We start from the raw sequence: 25,507 nt of genomic DNA on the forward strand, positions 1-25,507 counted from the left end.
AAGCAAGTGAAATTAAAACTCATTCCTGCTGACGAGCAGTGGTGAGAAAAGAAAAGTCCAGACGCCGGACAAAAACAGTGTCTGTAAACTGAGAGATTTAAGAAAACAAAATATAAACAGTCAGAAGAACAGAACTCAACTGCCAGTTTAGTAAAACCAGAAGACGAGACACTGTGCAGTTCCCACAATCCTTTTAGTAAACCATCACCCATTCCTGCAGCCGCATCTGCAGCACCACCCATATCAGGAAGAACATAATAATCCTTTATTAAGTGAAAACTAGAGATCACAGTAGTTTTGTAGTAGTTTAAAAGGGTTGAAAACAGACCCCACTGAGTAGATATAAATATAAAAAGTACGAAATAAAGATAAACAAAGGGAAAATTACAGTAGAAATGATCTTTAGAGTATTTGAAATTAATAATAGCAAGGATAACAACCTGTAAAGTGATATTAACAATGAAACACAGTTGGCATGATGACCATGCCCAGCATGTATAAAATGAATATAAAGCAAATAATTCACACGAAAATATTTTAATAACATAAATAAAGTATATTAAGGCTGTGTCATTGTTCAGCCAAGGACAGTGTGTGAAAAGGTAACTGTCTCCACCCTGGGAAAAGGATGATACTGCAGGTCATCTGAAGCCCTTGATGGATACAAAATAAAATATAAATAATATATTATAATAGAACTGCCTGGTCCGCCATGCAACAGAGAGAACAAATGTGACCGCAGATTGGATGAATTCTAAATTATCTGTTTGCTGAATAAGATGATCCTAACTAACAAATTGGCTCAGGAGTAGTATAGTGGTACACACTGATAAAATATTATAATATGCTATTGCTGTTATATAAGACAAAGAGGATAATATTAACAATGACAATATTAATATGAAGAGGCACCTTAATCGGTTATGATGTGAGGTGGATAATTGTTAAGCAGTAGTCTGCATCAAGCTTAAGGTTTGCTGAAACTCAGTGTAATGACATGTGAGATGAAGACAATACGGAGAATAACTAAACTAATGAAGTGCATAGAGGCACTTGACCAGCTTGAAACCTATCATCCTAGAATGACACATTGCTGAGATATAGAGCACACCTATAATAACAACCAATAAGCAAAACCCTGTAGACAACAGCTAAAACTACAGGATTGAGAAGCTGAATTAAATATGTAGACACTGCTAAGCTGATGAGCATGTTACACATTTTCTTTTCTTTTTATTTATTTGTTTCTTTTAGAGCAGAAGCTGCTGTAACACACCCAAAGAAAGACTCTAGGTCTCACCAACCGTCTCAGTCGTGGGCAAAAAGATGACAGTCAATAAAATTCTAAAAGATAATTTATTGACGAAAAATATATCAAGAGATAAAAGATAAAACAGTCCAGTGTCCCACTTAAGAATTGTATAAAAACACACAGTCCCAAGGCCAGAGCCAGCTATGCCACACGGCCAAGTTGCACCCCACATGTTGCCTTTAACAGGGTTAGAAGTTGTCCTTGGAGACCCACCACCCTGCAAGCATATAGTCAGTGGTCACTCAAGCCTCTGGAACTCTGCTGCCTTTAGGCTGTGGCATATAATAGGCCCTGGACTGCACAGAGAGACAAAACGACACACTTAATATAAAATTCATAGCGCAAAACCCATCCATCCCAAACATATCTGATTTCATCACATTACATACCTGCACAGAGAGACAAAACGACACAGCAGTGTTTGTAGTGTGGGCTATAAGTAGACCAGTGTATCAGTGCAGTCAAGTACACCTGCCTCTAATTAGTCCAACCTGATTCCAGCCATTGGCTCACCAAAAATGTGACGCACACAAAACCACTCCCAACCCAGTGGAACTTCACACAATAATATGGAGCTGAATTAACACAGGCACATTAGTCTACTATGTTACAAGCTGCATGCTATTAAAAGCCAACATATGCAGACTTCTGCCTTGTTCGGGTGGCAGCATTTTTCTTTTTTCTTTTGTGTCCTGACACGTTTATGTTTTTTGGTTTTGTTTGATTATTTTGTTGGTTTTGGAAATGAATTTAAACGAACTTGTGACCATACTTGAGAATCACAGTGACACATAGTGATTAGGCATATGATTGAAAAATGCCTAGGTTTAGAGCTGTGAGCTATGAGCTGTGAGCAATGCAAAGTTAAATATATATATTTGTATAAATGGGAAACAACCCTAACTTGAAAGTTTGAAATGTGTGAGATCCATGCATTGTTTGAAGAACTAGAAATTATCTTAAACTGCCTTAAGTGAAAATGTAGAGTTGCATCTATTCTCCCAAACAAAAAAAACAAAAAAACAAAAAAAGGGAGAAGCATTCTGTAACTTAAAAATAAGGCTGACTGTTGACAACAGACTAAAACACTAATTCGCAGGTGGCTATCAGGAACAGAGAGGCGAGCAAAGTCACAAACACCAAGGCCGCAGACAGCCACGCAGAAACAGCAGATAACATAGAGACAACGCCTGCTAGAACCGTGGAGAGGAAGGTCACTTCACACGAGATTGTTGCGCATGTCAAATACACAAAGATAAACAAATAACCATTTATATAGACAGCCAGTATGTTTTCTCTGCTGTGCATCATTTTGCAAAAAATCTGGAAAACCAGAGGAATGATTACACCAACTGGCAAACCAGTTCACCATGCCAACCTCTTACAACGCCTACTGACTCTTTCATTACTACAGGCAACAATTTTGCTGACAGAGCAGCAAAATAGGCGGCACAACAGGCAAACATCACATTGATGGCAGTAAACACACATCAGATTCCACTGGATGTGTTGAAAAATGAACAAAAAGCAGCAAGCACAGCAGAGCAGGCAAAATGGCTAAAACACGGTGCAGTTCTGACAAACGACTTAATGATGTGTTATGGCAAGCCAGTGTTGCCAAAATTCCTCCACAAAATGGCGGCATTAGTGACTCATGGCTGTACGCATTTGTCAACGGGGGGACTGACCAGTATTGTCAACTCTCATTTCTACACTGTAAATTCTACACAATACTCTCATTTCTACACTGTAAATTCTACACTGTAAATTTTGAAACCTCAGCAAAACAATTTGTCAGAACATGCATGACGTGTCAAAAATGTAATGCTCAGGGAAACCTGAGACCACACAATCCATATGGACTTTATTGAGCTAAATGAATGCCAAGGGTAAAAATACACCCTAGTGGTTATAGATGTATTCTCAAAGTGGCCAGAAATCTACCCAGTGAAAAAGGCAGATACAATTTCAGTAGCAAAATGTATGTCTAAGTTGTAGGAAAATAAAGAGATGATTGTAAATGACGAAGAATGTAATGATGTCTATCAAGTGTCTTGCAGATCACAGCCCGGTGACTGGGTTCTGATCAAAGTGCTCCAAAGGAAAAACTGGAGCTTGCAAAATAGCGGAACGACCATCTTGCATCCATCAGAGCCAGTAAGTGAAGCCATCTAAACACAGCTGACGGCAGGCTCGCCCACTTGTTGTGATCTCGCCCGGTGGAGGGGTCAGCTTTCCTGGCCGGGGGGTCTACTCGCGACAGGAGGGTGTGTCCCGTCGTCATGAGGTGGTGGCTCTTAACAACTGCAGTGGCCCTGACCATGGCCGGGCTCCTCACCTTTGCTTCCGTGAGGGACAACAAGTCACGTTATATGGAGAAAAGGCAGACACTGTATGACAAAGGAAAGTACACCAAGTTTCCCCATGGCTATGCCACTAATTTCTGGTGGCAGTTTATGAACACTACAGCTTACTTGAATAATAAAACTGACTGCTATGCAAATACATATACACTTTCTGCCCACCAAGGAACGAGAGGAAGTGTATGGACTGTTCACTCAACGAAACCTGTGCCAGTAATGCGACACTGATGAGCCTCAACTGTCGCTCCAACTACAGCTACCGAATGATACTACAAACAAAGACTCATTACCAGACAGGATGTGCACGGACGGCACCAAGCAGTAAAGGAACCAGAGTTTCGCATCTGAGGAGGAGTGAAATTCTTACAGAGCTTGATCCCCGGCATTGGAGTTGCCGAGGTGCGGGATCATGTGGAAATCAACCGATATGCTCTGCTACGACACATCAACTTAACTAAGGCCCTGGAACCGCCTTAGCAGGAGAACAGCAGGCCATCAGAACGATGGTGCTGCAGAACAGACTGACACTAGACCTGCTAACAGCATCACAAGGAGGAGTTTGCAAGCTGATCGGGGAAACATGTTGCACTTTTATCCCTGATGGATACGAAACTGGAGGAGACATTTATGAAACTTTGCAGAATTTGTCCATTCTGCAAAAATATGTCACTGACCACACATCTGGAGCAGCTACACCGCCATGTCTAAGAGTAATGATTTCAAAGATGATAACAACTACAATGACTGCTTATGTTGCCGTGCCTAAAGAAGAACAGCATCCCGTTGCAATTCTGTTAGAGGAGAACTTGTAATAACTGCTAATGAATGACGTGGTGTTTAAAAATGACTTCTGCCTTTTTCAAGTGATCATGCACTGATTAACACATTAGTAGTTTATGCAGGTACAATATAAGGTTTTCACCCTTTTATTTTTTGAAGTTCTCATCCTTTATTTTTTGAAGTTTTCATTTTAAATATGAAGTTTTCATTATTTTACATATAAAGTTTTCAATTTAAGGTTTGCATCATTTTAAGTATAAGGTTTTCATCCTTGTATTTTTTGAAGTTTTCATTTTACATATTAGGTTTTCATCATTTTTAAATATAAAGTTTTCATTTTACTTTTCACCCTTTTATTTTTTGTAGTTTTCGTTTTAAAATATAAGGTTTTTATCCTTTATTTTTTGTAGTTTTAGTTTTATTATTTTTTCTTGTTTATTCCACTTGTTATTTCATTTACTATGATTTTCATTTACTATGTTTTTCTTTTTCTTTTTATTATTTTATTTTGTTTTAATCTTTAGACCAAATGACTTCCATTTCTGCTATGCTGACATTTTGAAAATTAAAAAATTGCTTAAGATACTTAATAAATAACCTTCACAGACAATTGTTGTATACATTTAAAATAAGTTAAAACAGGAGGGAATGTTACAGGAAAAATGATTCTATGTTTCTTTACCTTCTTTTAAATGTACAAAGATGCCTTTTGTCTGCCCTCTCCCTATGGTTAGATTAGTTTAGAATTATCTTTTTAGACTTTCTCAGCAAAGACATACTGTTTTGGGACATATTGTTTTAGATTGTTTTATCTCTCACAGCCTTCTCCCAGCTCTCTGCTGACGAGACTAGCGCCACATATGGAGTTGTTTATTTTATTTGTTTTGTATTTTCTTATCCTGTTCTCACTGTCTTTCCTATAAAAATTACCAAGCCACTGTGCATGGTGTGAGTTGTCCTTAGCAGCTCACCCGTGTACACGTTTGATAAAGAAAGTAACTTTGTCTCATTGTGTCTTTATTTCTCCTGGGTCTTTTACAGAGTTTTCCCCCAACACATGTATAGATCTTATCAGTGTAATGATACAGGTCGTTTTGTTGTTGTCAAACCAAAGAAATAATCCCATATTTCCATGCATCTCCAGGCAGCCGTGTGGCATTTGGAGCATCTATCGGCAATGTTGGAAATACTGGACCAATAAGTGCAGAGATCACACTGCTCTACAGGAATGTCTACTTTAACTCAGGTTCTTACAGCCCTGCAACAGGTAAACTTAACATAATTATACGTATTCTTAGTGCTGCATTTCACTACCACTAAACTTCTTAGCACCATATAAGCACACTATTCACTATGAACTCATCGGGTTGTATGTAGAGACCAAATGGTACAATCAGCTGTCAGAGCAGGTATTCACAAAATCCGCTCAGCACAGTTTTATGCATTAAAATGGTCTTTTTTCCCAAGCACATCCAAACAGTTAACATGTTTCTACACATGCATCACACCACAAACATTACTTGTCACCAAAGCACAAAAGGGACTCCCAGTATCCATCAGCATACCAGCAAGAAAAAAACGACCACTTTCTACTTAACAAACTGAGTGAAAGTATGTAGTTGGTTTTTAACATAAAACTCATTGCTGCAACCAGGGGCAGCGTAAATGTAAACTCCTATTTTTTAGCTTCCTTGTTAAACACCCAGTTCTGTCACTAGTTAACTTAAATTAATTAATTGGGTTTATTAGTAGTAAACAACCAACCAAGCTAGTGACATCACATTCTGTACTGGCACAAGATGGTCCTACACATGCCCTAAAAAAAACTTGTGTTTTTTTTCTTGAATCCAGCTTCACAGACACTGTTAAAGCTACGCCAGACTCCTTGGAGCAGTGCTCCGTGGTGTAAATTAGCCTTAATACATGTATTGTTTCACACTGCCTTCTATAAGCATGCAGAGAAATAACCTCAAACAAGAAGGAGCATGAGTGATAAAGAAGAGCAGGACAGCTGGATGCCTTAATTCTAACAGTAGGTTTGCTTGTTAGACTATTGTATTGCATTTGCATGCTTTCACAACTTTTACTTTGTAATCTCCAGTATAAAAATTCTCAGTTTAAATGTTGCGTTCAAGTTCACCTTAGAATGTAGCTGAAATTGCTATTTATAATGTTGACTACTACTGCTGCTGATTTCCAGCGAGAAGTCCAACATTACTCACTGCGTACTGACAGACAGTTGCTTTTTCTGCTGTTATTTCAATGAACCACTCATGTTACACCGCTTATAAAGAGAAGGATCATTCATGGGGCTTAAAACAGGTTTTTCATGAAGTGTTATCTTGTCTCAATCACATAATTATTGTCTCCCAGTTTTCTTTGTGCTTGTTTATCGGAAAGGAAAAAAATAGGGACACTTCCGTCTTTGTGATACAGTATATATCTAGAGCCTTGTGGGGGGAACTAACACAGATGAACAGAAATTCTGAAAAGATGAAGACTGCAGTCTTAACCTTATGCCTCTTCTTTCTGTGTGCAGCTGCCTTCCCTCAGGTGGATGGCCAAGCATCTGAAAGTGAAGGCTCCCTTGTTGAGACACCTCAACTCTGTGCTGGGACAAATGAACAACTTTTCCTAATATTACGACAACTAGAAACCAAGCTGAATAATGCTGAGAAACAGCTGGCAGATCTGAAATCATCAATCCAAGGTAAGAACATAACACAGCTGGAGGTTTTATTCTGACATGTATAGATCTTTATCAGTGTACTGATACAGGTTCAGGTTTTGTTGTTGTCAAACCAAAGAAATAATCCCATATTTCCATGCATCTCCAGGCAGCCGTGTGGCATTTGGAGCATCTATCGGCAATGTTGGAAATACTGGACCAATGAGTGCAGAGATCACACTGACTTACAAAAATGTCTACTTTAACTCAGGCTCTTACAACCCTGCAACAGGTAAACTTACAATAATTATATGTATTCTTACATTTATGAGTTTATTTGTTAGATAAGTGCTTTCACTACCACTAAGCCATATAAGCTGTAACTGTGTCCATCATCTCCAGGTATTTTCACTGCTCCGGTCAGAGGAGTTTATTACTTCAGCTTCTCTGGTCATAATATATCAACTAGACCGATGGGGCTGCGTCTGATGAAGAATGGAGAGCAGATGGTGACAGTGTACAACCATGCTGCTGGAAATCGCTATGAGACAGCCACCAATGGCATGACTCTGCAGCTGGCTGCAGGAGACCAGGTGTACATGAGGCTCCGTCCGGACACCTGGATTTTTGATAATGTCAACAACCACAGCACCTTCATTGGCCATTTGTTATTCCCTCTGCTCAGACAAGCATAGTTTGAATAGCAAATGAGTAAACAGAACAATATTGACATGTAGAGTTTGGTTGATTACTTTCGGTGGTGACTTTCCCACCGAAAGAGGGTCTTGGCCCTCTCCCCTGGCCAAGACCCTCATGGGTTACAGTAACAATCTACAGCTTTAGAACATGGTGGCGGTGTCAGAATTAAAACCAATATTTTATAGGAGTTTGTGTCTCAAATGAACAATAAAGTCTGAATACGTGCAGCAATTTCACTTCTCTTCTTTTTTAGTCAGGTAGGCTCCTCTGACTCATTTTAAGGTTAACATAAATATACATTTGTGTGTGCTGTTTTGAGGTGATTTCTTGGTCAAAATCAATAATAGAAGTATTCTGATTTAAGTGTGTATTTCTTTTTTTAAATTATGTGCAAATCCATCCAGACTTGAGTTAAGGTCACTAAAGTTCAAGCTACATCTGGACACGTTTGTTCAAATTATTCTGTTATAACAGCAAAGAAAAAACACATAAAACGCCACAACAATTATTATTTGTTATTATAGGGAGTGCAGAATTATTAGGCAAGTTGTATTTTTGAGGAATAATTTTATTATTGAACAATGTTTTAATGAACCCAAAAAACTCATTAATATCAAAGCTGAATGCTTTTGGAAGTAGTTTTTAGTTTGTTTTTAGTTTTAGCTATTTTAGGGGGATATCTGTGTGTGCAGGTGACTATTACTGTGCATAATTATTAGGCAACTTAACAAAAAACAAATACATACCCATTTCAATTATTTATTTTTACCAGTGAAACCAATATAACATCTCCACATCCACAAATATACGTTTCTGACATTCAAAAACAAAACCAAAACAAATCAGCGACCAATATAGCAACCTGTCTTTGCAAGGACACTCAAAAGCCTGCCATCCAAGGATTCTGTCGGTGTTTTGATCTGTTCACCATCAACATTGCTGCAGCAGCAACCACAGCCTCCCAGACACTGTTCAGAGAGGTGTACTGTTTTCCCTCCTTGTAAATCTTACATTTGATGATGGACCACAGGTTCTCAATGGGGTTCAGATCAGGTGAACAAGGTGGCCATGTCATTAGTTTTTCTTCTTTTATACCCTTTCTTGCCAGCCACGCTGTGGAGTACTTGGACGCGTGTGATGGAGCATTGTCCTGCATGAAAATCATGTTTTTCTTGAAGGATGCAGACTTCTTCCTGTACCACTGCTTGAAGAAGGTGTCTTCCAGAAACTGGCAGTAGGACTGGGAGTTGAGCTTGACTCCATCCTCAACCCGAAAAGGCCCCACAAGCTCATCTTTGATGATACCAGCCCAAACCAGTACTCCGCCTCCACCTTGCTGGCGTCTGAGTCGGACTGGAGCTCTCTGCCCTTTACCAGTCCAGCCACGGGCCCATCCATCTGGCCCATCAAGACTCACTCTCATTTCATCAGTCCATAAAACCTTAGAAAAACCAGTCTTGAGATATTTCTTGGCCCAGTCTTGACGTTTCAGCTTGTGTGTCTTGTTCAGTGGTGGTCGTCTTTCAGCCTTTCTTACCTTGGCCATGTCTCTGAGTATTGCACACCTTGTGCTTTTGGGCACTCCAGTGATGTTGCAGCTCTGAAATATGGCCAAACAGGTGGCAAGTGGCATCTTGGCAGCTGCACGCTTGACTTTTCTCAGTTCATGGGCAGTTATTTTGCGCCTTGGTTTTTCCACACGCTTCTTGCGACCCTGTTGACTATTTTGAATGAAACGCTTGATTGTTCGATGATCACGCTTCAGAAGCTTTGCAATTTTGAGACTGCTGCATCCCTCTGCAAGATATCTCACTATTTTTGACTTTTCTGAGCCTGTCAAGTCCTTCTTTTGACCCATTTTGCCAAAGGAAAGGAAGTTGCCTAATAATTATGCACACCTGATATAGGGTGTTGATGTCATTAGACCACACCCCTTCTCATTACAAAGATGCACATCACCTAATATGCTTAATTGGTACACGGAAAAAAGTCTAACATGCAGTCATTCATTCAATCTAATAAGTGCCATTCAAAACAGAATAAAATCATTGATTTGATTGTGAAACCCTTTCTTTTTGCATTTTAAAATACCACTTTTGATTTGGATGAAGCTAAATATCTGTACAAAGGACACAACGCAAAGTTTTTGATTTCTCTCAAAACATATAATTCTTTTCATGTTGAACAGATAATATCTTTAATTTGAGTCAAAGTGATTTGCACTTGAACACGCCCACCAGAAATAGACCGGGACCCATTTTTATTCTGCATGGCTGCTGGAAACATCGTGTCACATCTTTGATTAATTTCATCTGAAAATAAACGTAAGTAAAGCCAAGTGTGTTACAAAAGCTTTTATAATTTGTATTGCCAAAATTGCAGAAAATAACCCCATTTAAGCTGGGTCGACAGCAGAGATGGGCAGTAACGTGTTACTTGTAACGCTTTACTGTAATCCGATTACTTTTTTCAAGTAACGAGTAAAGTAAGGGATTACTATTGCAAAAACGGTAATTAGATTACCGTTACTTTGCCGTAGGAACGCTGCGTTACTGCGTTACTAAAACAGTGATTTTTTTTGCAAGAATGTCTCATGACAGTGACGTAAGCAAGTGCAACGTTGGTGACAACAGCTGTGTGCAGAGCAACAATGGATCATATATCGAGTGCGGGAGAGAGTATGAGCGTGCAGCGTTTAAAGTGTGGAAGTACTGACCTTACTTTGAGTTTGATTCCATAAAAAGTGGCAAAAACATTAGCGTCCATTAGCATTGTGCATGGGAAGAAAACTTATTTTTACTGCGAAAAGCCCCCCCCTAAACTTCCAAGCAAGCACCGAGTGCGCTACCACGTAATGGGAAACTCAGAGAAACTCGCGGATTCTTCAACTGACTGCTGCGGCACACCTGCACCAGGATAAACCTCCGCCTACCCCGCTCCTGCTTTACAGGTGAAAATAGAGCAAAAGGTATGGAGTGCCAGGACTGCCATAATGAATTAATTAAATACACCATTAAATAATTAATTAAATGTGGCAATAATTAATTAAAATTGGAATTAATTAATTAAATAAATAGTTATGACACATGTGATTAATTAATTATCGACACATTTAATTAATTATTTATGTATTTCACATTTTTATTAATTATTGACACATTTAATTAATTAATTATTGACACATTTAATTAATTATTTATGTATTTCACATTTTTATTAATTATTGACACATTTAATTAATTAATTATTGACACATTTAATTAATTATTTATGTATTTCACATTTTAATTAATTATTGACACATTTACCGTAATTGTCGGGCTATAAGCCGCTACTTTTTGCACAAGCTTTGAACCCTGCGGCTTTTAGTCAGGTGCGGCTTTTCTATGGATTGTCCATGATTTTTGTCATATCGTAAGACGATTTGTTTTGTTTGTTCCGCTGTTGTACGGCACTACGTTGCCTGGCGGAAGGATCGGGGTTCAAGAGTGGTATGTTAGTCACATGTCCGTCCGCCAGGCAACGTAGTGCCGTACGAAGTAGCGCGAAAAACAAACTTCAAAGTAGCGCTACGCGTTCAGCGGGAGGCGTGGATGACGAGCGGCGATAAACTTGCGAAAACCAAGTTATGCCCAACTCCACCGGTGGATTCTGACAGCGTGGAAAAGTGCGAAAACATCCACGATCACCAATGGATTTTGAAGGGCTGGACTGCTGCATGATGGAGAGGAGGACACCGCCACAGCTCTTCTGAGGGTGTTCGACTCTGACACTGACAACGAGGATTTCTTTGGTTTTGAAAGTGACAACGAAGGAGAGAAGCGGAGAGTGGATGACGAAGCCATCCTGAGCCTGTTCGTTTCCGACATTAGAGAAGAGGACTTTGGTGGTTTTAGTGCGCAGGAAGAAGAGAAAGATGGTGGTGAATGACTGACTTTTCTTCTTGTTAAAGCCGTGTCACTGCACCTGAGCCTAAAAGGTAGGCCGAATCTATTGTTCTGGTGTGCTGTAGGTTACTGTTATGTACTACATGTGCAAATATGTACCCATAACTTGTTTTTCAAAATATTAATAAAAGGGGTGTGTCTCCAAACAGCCATCTCTTTCCTGACAATTCCCTTTGTGCATATTCTCTTACATATGATAAGTCAACATTGAAACACCTGCGGCTTTTAGTCAGGTGCGGCTAATGTATGTACAAAACAGGATTTTCCCCTGATTTTAGCTTGTGCGGCTAATATTCAGGTGCGCTTTGTAGTCCGGGAAATACGGTAATTAATTATTGACACATTTAATTAATTATTTAATGATATATTTATTTATTTCATTTTGGCAGTCCTGGCGCCTGGCTCTCATCATGAAATAATTTTATCTGTCAGCCTCACCCATCAAACTCAGGGGGCGGGGTTAACGCTGATCGAGTCAAAACCATTGCTTTGGCCTGGTGGCCATTGTTTCTAGCACACAACAACCTGCATGTGGAAGCTAACAGAACTGAACTTTGAAAAACCCTGTTTGTGTGTCACCAAATACCGTTTTAATATCTTTTTAGCCGAGAATGTAGTGGTTTAATCTTCATGTGTCTGGTCGGTTTGTCAAGATACAGCCTCTTTGCAAAAGTGCTTCGATGATTTCGGAGATGTCTGCCCAGTCTCACGGCAAAGCGTGGGATAGACCCGCTCGCCTCGCAAGCAATCCCACCAACAAAGCGCAGGCCCCGGTACACAGCTGTAGTAACCCCCGCTGACTTCTTTTACTGAGGTTATATTTATCGGTGTTTTATTTCCTGATGTTCTTATGTGTCCTACGTGTTTCAGTCGCCAATTCTGAATTATAACTAACATTAAAAACATGTTTAAGGAGGCGAGAGAGCAAATAAATCTGTTTAACATCTGATCTTTGGGTTTTTGTTCAGTAATCAGCGTGACCTGTGTATAAAACGCATAAAAGAGATAACGTTGGTGTTTCTGTCATGTAGTAACTGCTGGCTTTAACTGTACAAAGGTTGTTCGACACTATGAAACACATACAGACTTCATGATGTTCGGCTAATATTTTTATTGTGAATATTAATCATGCTGACCTCGCTCTGTACACCACGCAGCGAGGTCAGCATATCCACGATATCCTCAGCTCCATGAGTTAACACAAAGTTTCCCAGCTGACTATCTAACTTCCAACTATTCCAGAGACGTGAAAATATACAGCATAAAGAAAAGTGTAAGAGACTCAGCAGCAGATTAGAATAACAGTTATAGATTTAATAAATCACCAAATGAATCCAAGAAACGAGCAAACCTGTTCCGACAATTTGAGTTTGTGTTCCCTCAGCTGCAGACTCGCTGCTGTTTAAATGTTTGAAAAGGAAGATTAGATATAAACAAACGTCAAACATAGACTCAGTCTGCCTTCACATTTGATATGAGGCCAGCACGTATAGTGGCTGTGTCCTGTTTTAAGATCATACATGTAAAATTGTTGTCTGACCTCCGTCGATCCAGCCGCTCAGAGTCCGTGGTTACCATGGTTACTGCATAAGCAGCTATAATGTTAACAGCTGGCACTGAGGAAGCTTACCGGCAGCATGGGTGTTTATGTTTTTCATTGCAAAAGAACTGTCTGAATGGTTAACTGAAGTTAACTTGGATAAATTATAGTTAAGGAGTATCACAGATAACGCTTATGTGAGCTGTGCGACTGTTCACCACTACACTGAAATCAGAAATACACATGCTATATCATAAACTATGATATAAATAGGGAGGTCCTATTAACATATTTAGTTTTAAAGGACACCTTCCTGCCTTTAGTCTCATTCATGAGCAGTATTAGTTTTCTTCTAACATCCAGAAGTCTGCACGATGTGTTTCATAGTTTGTAACAAGCCTTTGACAGGTAAACATAACATGACCGAAAAAGCAAAAAAAAAAAAAAAAAAAAGAGAGCGAGAGTGTTGACATAAGAAGAGAAAATTCTCTCAATTATGGAGACAGGCAAATGGTTCATTTATGTTTGATGTGTGTTTATTCCTCCCTAAATATCGTCGGTGAAGTTTGCCATGCACGTCAGATTTTCCTGCGCATTTTTATACCTCTGCCAACAGAGAGAGAAAAAAATCACATTCTAACAGACAGCTGGTGCTTAGAATACAGTTGAATAACTATTAAAAAACAGATGATATTTAGATGATAGTTTAACACATGTGCCAGTGAACCATTAAACGTCTGTGAAACTATGCAGTTATGAAACGTAACTTTAACCTCAGCCAAACCGATTTGCTCAGTTGTAAATAAAACAGCGACATAAACGTGACCCGACAGACAGAACCTGAGTGAATGAAGTCCAGCGTTTAACCACTGAGAGCTAAAACTCAGCTGAGGTTTCAAAGCTGTGTGCCGGTGATTGGACATCAGCCGCTGATGAAGCTGGTTCGCCTATAAAGTGCTCTGTAAGGAAACAAGCTCCAGCAGCTCTGCGCTCGGGGAAAACACTATATTTACTTATCTTGTGCAGAAAAATGCGCTGACATTGCGTTATATCGAGTACCGGCTGCCCAGTTAAACTGTGACTATCACCAGGTAACTAGGCGCGTTTCTTGAATTAGCAGCAGGTGTTAAACAGCTGACAGATGAGGAGGAGGATGCATGCAGGTAAACTGAGGGTCTGTTGAGCTGATCGCTGGTTTCGTGAGAAAAATGTCAGCTCGTTCTTTATGTTACAGAAGCACAGAGACACAAGACCAGGCGGAAAGAGACGATCGTTCGGTGAAAATGAGAATCGCGAATGCAACATGTGGAACACGGAGAGTGGAATATCTAAACAAACCGGTTAACGTAACCCCCTCGGTGCGCTCTGCATGCTAATTGTTAGCAGAGCTAGTGAAATCTCGGAAAACATCTGAGCACTTTTGCAAACATGTTCTATGTTGACAACCTGACCAGACATACGTCGCGACATTCGCGGCTAAAACACTGTTAAAAGTGTAGCTGGTGACAGAAAAACGAGGTATTTTAAAACTACACCACCACCATTGCTGCCTGTGATTTGATCTGCATTCTGGGATACCTGGCTGCCCCAAGTCTACACAAGCAATCGATTATCTAGGATCGACCTGTTTTGACTTACTTTGCACGGCAACCAATCAAATGTTAGAGAAGCTGCATGGGCAGCGTTAACCCCGCCCCCTGAGTTTGATGGGTGAGGCTGACAGATAAAATTATTTCATGATGAGAGCCAGGCGCCAGGACTGCCAAAATGAAATAAATAAATATATCATTAAATAATTAATTAAATGTGTCAATAATTAATTAAAATGTGAAATACATAACTAATTAATTAAATGTGTAAATAATTAATTAATTAAACGTGTCAATAATTAATTAAAATGTGAAATACATAACTAATTAATTAAATGTGTCAATAATTAATTAATTAAACGTGTCAATAATTAATTAATTACATGTGTCATAACTATTTATTTAATTAATTATATCCAATTTTAATTAATTATTGCCACATTTAATTAATTATTTAATGGTGTATTTAATTAATTCATTATGGCAGTCCTGGCACTCCATACAAAATGAACGCTAGTCTTTGACTTCATTTATTTTCTGCTGTGTTTTACTTGCATCTATTTGAAAGAGTGAGTGTAAACACACACAAAAAATTATTTAATGTGCTGGAATGTGCAGAAAATAGGTTTAAATATTAAATTAATTTCTTCCAGTCAGAGAATGTTGCATATAATTAAATTTTTGCTTGATGCATAAAGTTAAAAGATTAAAACTAATAAAACAAGTTTTAAAAAGGGACTTTTCCATTACATTTTGTATGATGGATTATGCAGAAAAAGTAGAATTGGGCTGAAAGATCTATCGCTTTATTACCTATTCAGGTTGTAAATCGTGTTTTTAAAAAGTAACTAAGTAACTAAGTAATTAATTACTTTTGAAAATAAGTAATCAGTAAAGTAACTGGATTACTTTTTGGGGGAAGTAATCAGTAATTAGTTACTGATTACTTTTTTCAAGCAACTTGATCAACACTGGTCGACAGCCACCCCCAATTTTTGCATGATTGTAGCTGCTAGCTACAAGCTAGCTAGTTATCCGGCGCGACGTTAGAACTGGTTACCAGCAACCGACTATCACAGTCGGGAATGCAAGTTAGGCAAAAAGCCGTTTTTTACCAGTATACTAACTAGCTAGCGTTACCACGATGCATCGGTGGTGGATACAGCTAGCTAGCATAAGTTCATAGTTCATAACATTCATAGTATAACTCCGTGCTCCGCTTCGTTTGAATTTTTCTGGTGAGCTCGCAGTTTCTAGACACAAGCTTGTGTTTGTGCGCGCACGTTTGATGGCCAGGACCTTCAAATTCAGGAGGAAAGAGGTTGTGGATAAGAAGCCTGACATCAAGAACCTCTTGGAAAGATGGCCAGGTCTATTTCAGATGGAAGAGGTATAATTTTAACTTTTTTGTACTAATGCCTTTTATCATAGTTTGGAAATGGGAAATATATGTTTTGACTTTTTCTTGTTGGAAGTTGGTCTTTAAAAAAATGTATTGTACACTGTCTACTCATGTACAGATTAATGCAGAGTTTCTGCGGGTTACTGCAGTTCCCCTGCTAACCAGATTCATGGCCCAGCTGGACAAGCACTCCCCACAGCTACTTAAAATAATCAGAAAGAAAGGAGGGACAACCAAAGCAAAAACTGCCATGATCCTAGAGTTTCTTGATCAGGTAGGGTGTATATAATTAACTATTAACATGACAATTAGCATTTTAACCCCTGTATCTAATGAGAATTTGTATCCTGTTACAGTTTTATTTTGGTAACGTCAGTGATTATGTCTGTGACCTTTAAAAATGTTGAAAGGAAGTGTGGGCTTTGTCCTTGAATGAATGAAGAGATTTATTGTCATTATGCAAGTACAGAGCACAACTACAACAAAATTTATTTTGGAGACACATTTTCACTCTCACTCGCCAGATACACATACGTATATATACGTATATATACGTATAAACTTTTATTTAGGGACAAGAAAGCATATGCCGCTTTTCCACCGACAGAACACGGTGTGGCTCAGTTCACTTTAGCCCCCTGCGGACGCTTTTCCACCACCTTTACACCTGATTGGCCCGGGTGTGTGTGGTGCCCACGTGATGTGATATAGAAGCGCTCCCACAAAAGGCTTTAAAAAAAACTCCCAGCAACCATACTCCATTGACTTTGGACCATGGCGACTTCCTCCACAAGAACCAAAAATCAAACCAATCAAAATAAACCACAGACAGAGCAAAGTACAAAAACACACATATATCGCGATTGTTGTTGTTCTTCGGGCTGTGACGTTGCGGACAAAGACTTTTGCGCGTGACTTTTCATAGCCAGATGGGTTCGCCCCTGTTCCCAGTTACGTCCGCTTTATGTTTCCACCGCAACAAGCGAGTTCATCCACGCTAAACTGAACTGCTCTCAAGCGCACCGTGTCGATTTGTCGGTGGAAAAGGTGCATTAGTCACCTTATGAGGATAGAGAGGTGAAAAAAAATTCCTCTCACGCAGCATACTCTCCATATTGCATAGTAACAATTTTAACTGTTCCTGCAGGATGCTGATGCTGACATTAGGAGGGAGTGTATACTTAAATCTCTCATTATCTACCTTGGAGAATGTGGTGAGGACTTGATAAAAGAATACATGGTATGTCCATATCTGTTCTGTCTCTACATGAGACGCAGTCTCTTGATGTAAATTTGACAACTCTGCTATTAAATGCAGTGATTAATGTAGGACAGCAACGATTAATCAACTCATCAAGTTAATATCTTAGGGTTCTGTATTGTTTTCTTTTTTTTCTTGGGCTTTGTGGAACATTTATGAAAATGTTCCACCATTGATTATGCAATTCACAATCTGATTAGTCAAATAATTGTTCTAATAGTCTGTGACCAAACAACTATCAAAATAGTAGTTTATTATGGTCAAAGATTTATCAGGTGTGCCAGACTTCAGTTCTTCACTTGTACATTTTGTTCCATATTTTACCTCAAGATATCCCAGAAAGATGAAGCTGAGGAAGAGCTGCAGAGTACCACCATGGCACTCTTCGTCTTCAGGGACAACTCAAGCCTCCTACATCAGCCTCGAGACATCAGGATAATCATTGATGGTGTGGAAGTCCTGAATGAGTTGCCTTCTGTGGCAGCTGGAGTGGCAATGGTCTTTGGACTCTGTTATGCTCTTAATATGGAATATCCACGAGGATTCAGGTTCACCTTTGAGGCTCTTCAAAAGATTCTGATGGAGCTTGACTTTAACAAGATGACCTCTAAGATTCGCAAACTTAATTGTGAACTTAACACTGCACAGTAGTGTGTTTGCATGCATGTGTGAATGTGTATGTGCACATGCATGTGCATGTGTGCTTGGTTATTTTGCTTGGTTGGCCTGCAGTGGTATTCTACATTCAAAAATTATAAGAACACCCATTTGAAAGGGAGATTTAAGTTGATTTCATTGATACATGTTTAGATTTTTTTTTACATTGTACAGGCACAGTGCACATATAAACATTTTTGAGTACTTGCAAATTGGTTTAAAAAGAGTTTTTATAATGGTTTTATGCCAGTTTTAGACAGGTTGCAGGTTTTATACCAGTTCTAAAAAGATTGCAGGTTTTATACTGGTTTTCAAAAGGTTGCAGGTTTTATAAAACAAACATTTCTCTAATCATTTCTGTCGTAGCACTAAATCTGTATATTACTAATCCTCTCTATTGATTATAGTTAAAATGGTTTGGAACAATAAATAATTTTGAAATAATTGGTTGGCCAACTGTCTTGTTTTTTATAGGAAATGCAGAGCATTTTTCGAACTGAAATAAAATGTAAAAAATATAGTTTGAATATATGTAAATCAATTACCTGGCTTCTACACAAACATATTAGTTCATGTTAATTTGGTTCGATGCGAATACATTAGCTTGGTTCAATAATTAAAATATGGTTCTATGTAAAAAAATCAATTTGGATCAATGCAAAATTTAAAGTTTCAGTCAAGTCTAGTAATATTGTTTATATCAACATAAAAGTATCAGGTCATATCAAGTGACTCAATTTGGATTCTATGAAGTCAAATATTTTGGATGTGACAATTGGACATCATTTTTTTTTTATTTGAATAGGGTTATTCTTTTTACAGTGTAGTAGGCTTTCGAGCCTATACAGCTTGGAGTAAGACAACATGCATGAAGAGGATGATGTGGACAAAATACTCATTTGCCTAATAATTCTGCACTCCCTGTAAATAATTAAATCATAACAACTAATTATCCAAAGGTAAGTAATGTATACTATTTATCCACATTAAATATATCAAGTAGAATGATATATAACTGAATAAAACAAAATACAAAACAAATATTGTAATAAAAAAACATAAAATACCCCCCATGAAATAAAATACATTTAAATTTAATTGCAAATATTAAATAACTAAAATTTACAATGTGGTTTTGCATGTTTGCATATTCAAATTTACTCATGAACAAAAAAACATAAAAAATAAAAGATCCTCATACAGTTCATTCTTAGGTTATCAGTATAAATGCTCTGAAGTTTGAAGAAAAATTGTTCACGCATAAAATTATAATTTAACAAATATGGTATATTTTAGGTGAAAAAAAAACATTAAACAAGAGTTTGCTGGTGCTATTGTACTGATCACTTTTACTTAGATGATTTTATTTTTTGTTTACAGAAATCGTTTCACTTTCTCATTACGGATTGACAAAGCCAGAAGTGTCAAGTGTTTGGATAACCAAAATGAGCAGAATTGACCATATGTGAGAAATGAATGTCTGAAATAATAGTTTGTTTTTAAACTGTTTATCCAGCCAGGAGTTCAGTGGGACTGCAGCCAGTCCTAGCTGACAATCGGGCAGGACCCACTTCATGAGCCAAAAACACATCAGCTACCACACCCACACAATAATAATAAAAAAAATTATCAAACATTAGAATAACATTTAAATTAAAAGCAATCAAACTTTAAGTTTAAAACAAACAAACCACAGCACCGCCATACCAGGATGGTATTTATTTTTCTTTTTGAGCTAGAAAGGGAGAAGTTTTTTTTTAATCAGATTTATATTAGTCTTATTTATATTATTAATAAATGTTACAGTTTTACATTTAAATAATAGACCATTCATCATACACATCATGTCATGGTCTGGGTGTGTGGCTGTAGAAGTCCACTGAAGGTCTGGACCTCCCTGATATCCACTCATGGGCAGGGCCTACAGCCTCCTTCACCTGAAGCTGATTGAGGCAATTAGGTTGGAGATTTAAACTGCTTGCTGACACTGCTTCCTTGCCAGTTTGTCAACTACCCTATGTTGGTAACCAGGCCTCACTCTTCATGTCTATGATTTTCAAGTGCTTTACTAACCTTGCAATCTTGTGTTCTAGTTACTCCTGGAAATCCCATCACACTGAACAACTCATCTTGGAAATCTGGTTAACCTGCCTGCTTTCAGAATCATCACCAAACCCAACTGGACCGCACCACCTCTCCTTTAACGCTTCCATCTCCCACCAAGACGAAGATTTTCATAGCTTCCACCCTCTCCAGAACTCCACATTGGCTACCGCTTTAACACTGCTCTCCTCTCTTCCAGTACGTACCTAATCACCAGCCAGCTGCCGTTGCTTTCTTGGACCTGTCCCCTTGCTTTATCCCTCTCCCCTGGCCAAGACCTTTAAGCCCCATGTGTCAAGCCTTAAGTCAAGTGCCATCGTAACCATCATTCTTGTGCTAGTTAATAAACCTTTGTTAAACCCTTTCCTCAGCATCCGCTTTGGATTTTCTGCATGTGGTTTTGATTTTTGGTACTCGGCCTCCAGCTGTTTTGTGACACATCAAAATAATGAATATTAAATAAAGATGTAAAAAAAAAAAAAAGGTTCACATTACGTAAATTTACTGACTGTATAATTATTATGATTATAGTTAGACTACTTAATCATGGCCATATTATGAAGTGTTACCCACAAACATTATGAAGGAGTAGGTAATGGATATATCAATGGTACTGGATTGGAACAATATGAAAAAGTTGAGCTTATTATGTAATATTGTACAACCGTACACAGCGTATTGTACACAACTTTGCCAAAGTGCTTTACAAAGCACCAAAACACTACACAACAATTCAGCGAAACAATAAAAAAACAACAACAATGACAAATATAATAGAAGTTAAGAACGCACCACTTTCATTCTGAGTTAAAACCCAAGGAATAAAAATTAGTTTTAAGAAATGTATTAAAACCAGGAAATGATTAGGGCATCGTAACACGGTCATTTCACAGTTTGGGGGCAATAACTGAAAATCGATCGCCCCTGGTTTTCAGCTGGTCTATGGACCTCAGCAACCTTAAAGGAACATATGGAGTCAGCAGCTCAGATATTTATGGTGGAGCTGATTTATTAACTGTTTTAGAAACACACAGTAAAATCTTGAAATGGATCCTGAAACAAGCATGGGGACCAGAGGAGGAAGGCCAGGATGGAGGAACTGTGCTGGCGTTTGCGAGTATCATGTAAAAGAGGAGCCTTAGCTTTTTGGTCTAAGTGCAGGCAAGCAAGGAAAGCTTTGGTAAGGCCGAAATAGAGAGTGTTACAGTAGTCCTCACATGTTGTGATAAAAGCATGAAACAGACGTTCAAAAAATTTAAAGTTAAGACTTGATCCTGGATGAAAGCATCAAATTACAAAAACTAGCTTTAATTACAGAATTTATCTGTTTATCTAGTATTAAAAAATCACAGTGTTGCTCTTTCTTATTTGTTTTCTCTTCTGTTTTTTTTTCTCCATACAGGTGATCCAGGTGTTTTGTTTGTTTTTCTTTCTTTCTTCCACCCTTTCTCACCGTCTTTTCTCCCCTTTGGTTTTCTTTCTCTCCCTCTCTTTCTTTCATTCTTTCTCCCTGTCCTATCCCCCAGTCAATATGGCAAGGCCATGATGATCCACTGGGTAAAATAAATCCGCTTGGCATCTTTCTTGGCCTTAAGACAACAATTCTGATGGCTAAAGATCCAAACAGGACACAAAAAAAAAATAAAAAATCACAGTACGGTTTGACACCAAGGATAGTCACTGTGGGTTGAACATTATGATGCAGCAGGCCAAGGACCAAAAGAGGAGCAGCACAGACACTAAAGGTCTGAACACAATGACCTTACTTTCATTGGCATTTAAAAGATTTAATGCCATCCATGCTTTATTTTCTTCTGACATTGTGGTAGTGGTTTACAGGGAGCAAACATCAAAGAGAGAAAGCACAAACCAACAAGTTATTGTGTAAATAACAGGAAATGAATGAAAGAGAGACACAAACAGCACACAGCAACAAATGGAAACCTGTGAAAAGAACTAGAGAAAATACAAGGTTCATTCTTGTTTGAGAGACCTGCATCTGTGTCCTACCTGCCCACCCTTGACAAAACCTTAAAGACATAAAATTAGTTGTTTAATGGTTCGTATGCGTGCCGCCTCTTATATGCTGAAGGTAGCGATTCATCCCGCATTATAGATCCTCTGCTCTCAACATGCATTTAAGGAAATACGCCATCCTTAAGCATTTTGTACCCAGATTGAAGGATGGAAAACAGTGGAGTGTTTAAAATTTCTATTTGTTAAATAAAATACCATTCAGCTCTTAATGGACAGTGAATAAAATAAGTATTGAACACATCACCAAAAGTATTTCTAAAGGTGCTTTTGACATGAAATTCTCAGCAGATGTCAGTAACAACCAATCCAATGCAAAGAAATAAATCTATAAATTATGTTTATTGACCTTTAAAGTTTCATCAAAGGTCTTAATAAACAGCTAGTTTTGGCTTTAAAACCCATAGTAGTTGTTGTGACCTCTTAAATAAACCTACTTTATTGTATTTTACACAAGGTTTACATTGTTGCTTAATGATACAGAAATGTAACTAAAACAAATGAAGCTTAAGTGAACAGAGGTTAACATAGTACCAGTATGTTATACTTTCTTCACAGCGCTGAGTCAAATTATAGGTGCTCTGCAAAAATGAAAAATATAATCTCAAGTGTGAAAGTAAATTTTTAGTTCTCTGATCAACTTACATGTTGATTTCAAAGACTAAGCTCACCTTACAAGGCAGACTCACAGACTCTGTTCAATGCTGCTGTAGGGAGGTAGGGTATAGGTGAAATGTACTTACAGCTACTTGCGCAACTGATGCCAAATGAGAAGGATGCCACATTTAAAAGTTTTGCAATTTTATTTGTTGTTTTAAAAGCTACTGAGTGACATTGTGCTAAAATGAGCTCTTACTTACACAGAGGTTAACAGCAAGTGTTCATAGGTTTGAAAAATCAGGTTTTTCAATCCTTCGATCATCATTCATGTTAAGACATGCAGTTCACGCTTTCAGTTATAACAGAACAGCAGAAAAGCAAGGAAATATAAAGTGCTGTGGAGAGAACAGGTTCAGATTTTTAATGACCTCTAATGAAAAGGAGAAATTTCAATTCAATTCAATTCAATGGTACTTTTATATGTATATATACTGTACTTTTATATATACTGTTAATCACAACAGTTGCCTCAAGGAGCTTTATTTTGTAAGTTTAAGACCTAAGTTTAAGACCTCCAACTATCAGATGACCTCCTGTGAGCAAGTGCTTTGGTAACAGTGGCAAACATCCATCCATCCAAAGGTGAGTGAAGAAGAAACACAGTGCATCATGGGAAGCCCCCAGCAGCCTACACGTATTGCAGCATAACTAAGGGAGGATTCAGGGTCACCTGATCCAGCCCTAACCTATAACCTTTATTGAAAAGGAAAGTTTTAAGCCTAATCTTAAAAGTCTTAAAATCTTAAAATCTAAACTGGGAGCTGGTTCCACAGAAGAGGGGCCCTGAAAGCTGAAGACCCCACCTCCAATTCTACCTTTAAATAAATGACCACAAGTAACCCTGCAGCCTGAGAGGAGTACTCTATTGGGGTGATACTGTACTATGAGGTCTTTAAGATAAGATGGGGCTTAATTATTCAAGACATTGTAGGAGAAGGATTTAAAATTTGATTCTAGATTTAACAGGGGATCCAATGAAGAGAAGCCAAGTCCTTGTCAGTACTCTTGCTGCCAGCATTTTGGATGATCTGAAAGCTTTTCAGGGAGTTTTTTAAGGCATCCTGATAATGAAGAATTACAGTAGTCCAGCCTAGAAGTAATAAATGCAGATGTATTTCTTTAGTGTCACTCTGAGACAGGATTTTTCTATTTTTAGAGAAAGCAGTCCTACATATTTATTTAATATGTACATTGAAGGACCTGGTCATAAACAACCCCAAGACTCCTCACAGTGTTACTGGAGGCCAAGGTAATGCCATCCAGAGTAAACATCTGGTTAGACACCATGTTTCCAAATTATTAAGGGCTGAGTATGACAACCCTTAGGTTTATGTGAATTTAGAAGGCAGGAAATAAGAGGGCCTGTGGTTGATTAACAAGCTGGAGTGAAGGATTTGCTGCCACACCCCCTCCCCGGCCTGTGTTTTGTGGATTCGGACTATTAGTATAACTCATAGTGATCTATTTAAACTAACATAATCATTCTGCTCTAACCAGGTTTCTGTAAGTCAGAGTAAATTAATATTAATAATATTTTTTCTAAGAAAATAATTAGGCAAATTTACCAATTGGGTTCTTCTTCAAGCATCTCTCATGTGCGGTGAATTAGAGATCCAAGAAGACTGTTTCAGTAGCTTAACCTGAATAAAATATTAATAAAATATTTTTATTAATATTTATATGAATTATTATATCCTTTACTAAAAGGGACTTAGAAGAGAGAGAGTTTTATTCTTTGGTGCAGCTGAGGATGCTATGTGTTTTTTCCTTGTGTATATGGGTGTGGTTGTGTGTGTGTGTGTGTGTGTGTGCGTGTTTTAAAGCTCTAACACCCCCTGCAGTTCTGTAATGTCCCAGCAGCTTCTACACGTTACAGTTAAACAGAAAAATTAGTAAAAATCCTAGTTGATAAACTCTAGTTGTTATGATGATGTCATGTGATCATTTCACATGTGGTGTCTTCATTTCAGTTAAAAGAAAATCCCTCAAAAAATGGATTGTAAGATTCAGAAGTGCCTATACTCAACAAACTGTAATGCCCCTGAAATGAAATGTATTTTCTCTGGCTTTACTCCTGGTCCTCCTCCTTTACTTTGGTTACTCTTTCACAGTCTTTCCTTTTTTCTGTGGTGTTATGCAAAAGGTTCCTCTAAGTTTTGTCCCTCCATATTCTGTTTGTCAGCAGTTCAGTGTGTGTGTGTGTGTGTGCCACTGTTTGCACGTCAGCATCAGGTGTTCTGACTAAAGCTGTGACGTATGATTCAACCAACAAAAACCTCCATGTCCCATCGGGCCTTCCTCTTTCATTTTCCACCTCCAACATCCACCTCCGTTTCCAAATAGAGGCACCCCTCATCACCTCTCTCCTCCTAAAATAGCCCACTCTCTTCTCACCCCCTTCCTTTGGGATGCCAGGGTTTCAGGTTTTATGTTTTAGTTGCTCTCCTGTGTATCTGCTTTTTTTGTTAGATTGTTAGTCATCCATCCTTCAC

At 38.3% G+C, this 25,507-nt stretch overlaps 1 protein-coding gene across 1 annotated transcript; it reads left to right on the forward strand.

Moving 5' to 3' along the window:
* The first annotated feature begins 3,633 nt into the window (after positions 1-3,633).
* LOC113017837 (uncharacterized) lies at positions 3,634-8,049 on the forward strand. The gene is made up of 5 exons (XM_026160944.1): positions 3,634-3,758; positions 5,544-5,722; positions 6,995-7,165; positions 7,293-7,415; positions 7,526-8,049. Exons 1-5 carry the CDS (start codon positions 3,634-3,636, stop codon positions 7,816-7,818), a joined length of 891 nt encoding a protein of 296 aa, XP_026016729.1. The 3' UTR covers positions 7,819-8,049.
* Positions 8,050-25,507: the final 17,458 nt, after the last annotated feature.

This window comes from Astatotilapia calliptera, unplaced genomic scaffold, assembly GCF_900246225.1.
Source record: "Astatotilapia calliptera unplaced genomic scaffold, fAstCal1.2 U_scaffold_214, whole genome shotgun sequence".
Taxonomy (NCBI): Eukaryota; Metazoa; Chordata; class Actinopteri; order Cichliformes; family Cichlidae; genus Astatotilapia; species Astatotilapia calliptera.

Bases quoted from the DNA above. Each gene is read 5' to 3' on its own strand.
- LOC113017837 (XM_026160944.1), top strand. From the start codon at position 3,634: ATGGCCGGGCTCCTCACCTTTGCTTCCGTGAGGGACAACAAGTCACGT. The intron at 5,723-6,994 runs GTAAACTTAACA...TTCTGTGTGCAG, and splicing joins TTCTTACAGCCCTGCAACAG to CTGCCTTCCCTCAGGTGGAT. The intron at 7,166-7,292 runs GTAAGAACATAA...ATGCATCTCCAG, and splicing joins TCTGAAATCATCAATCCAAG to GCAGCCGTGTGGCATTTGGA.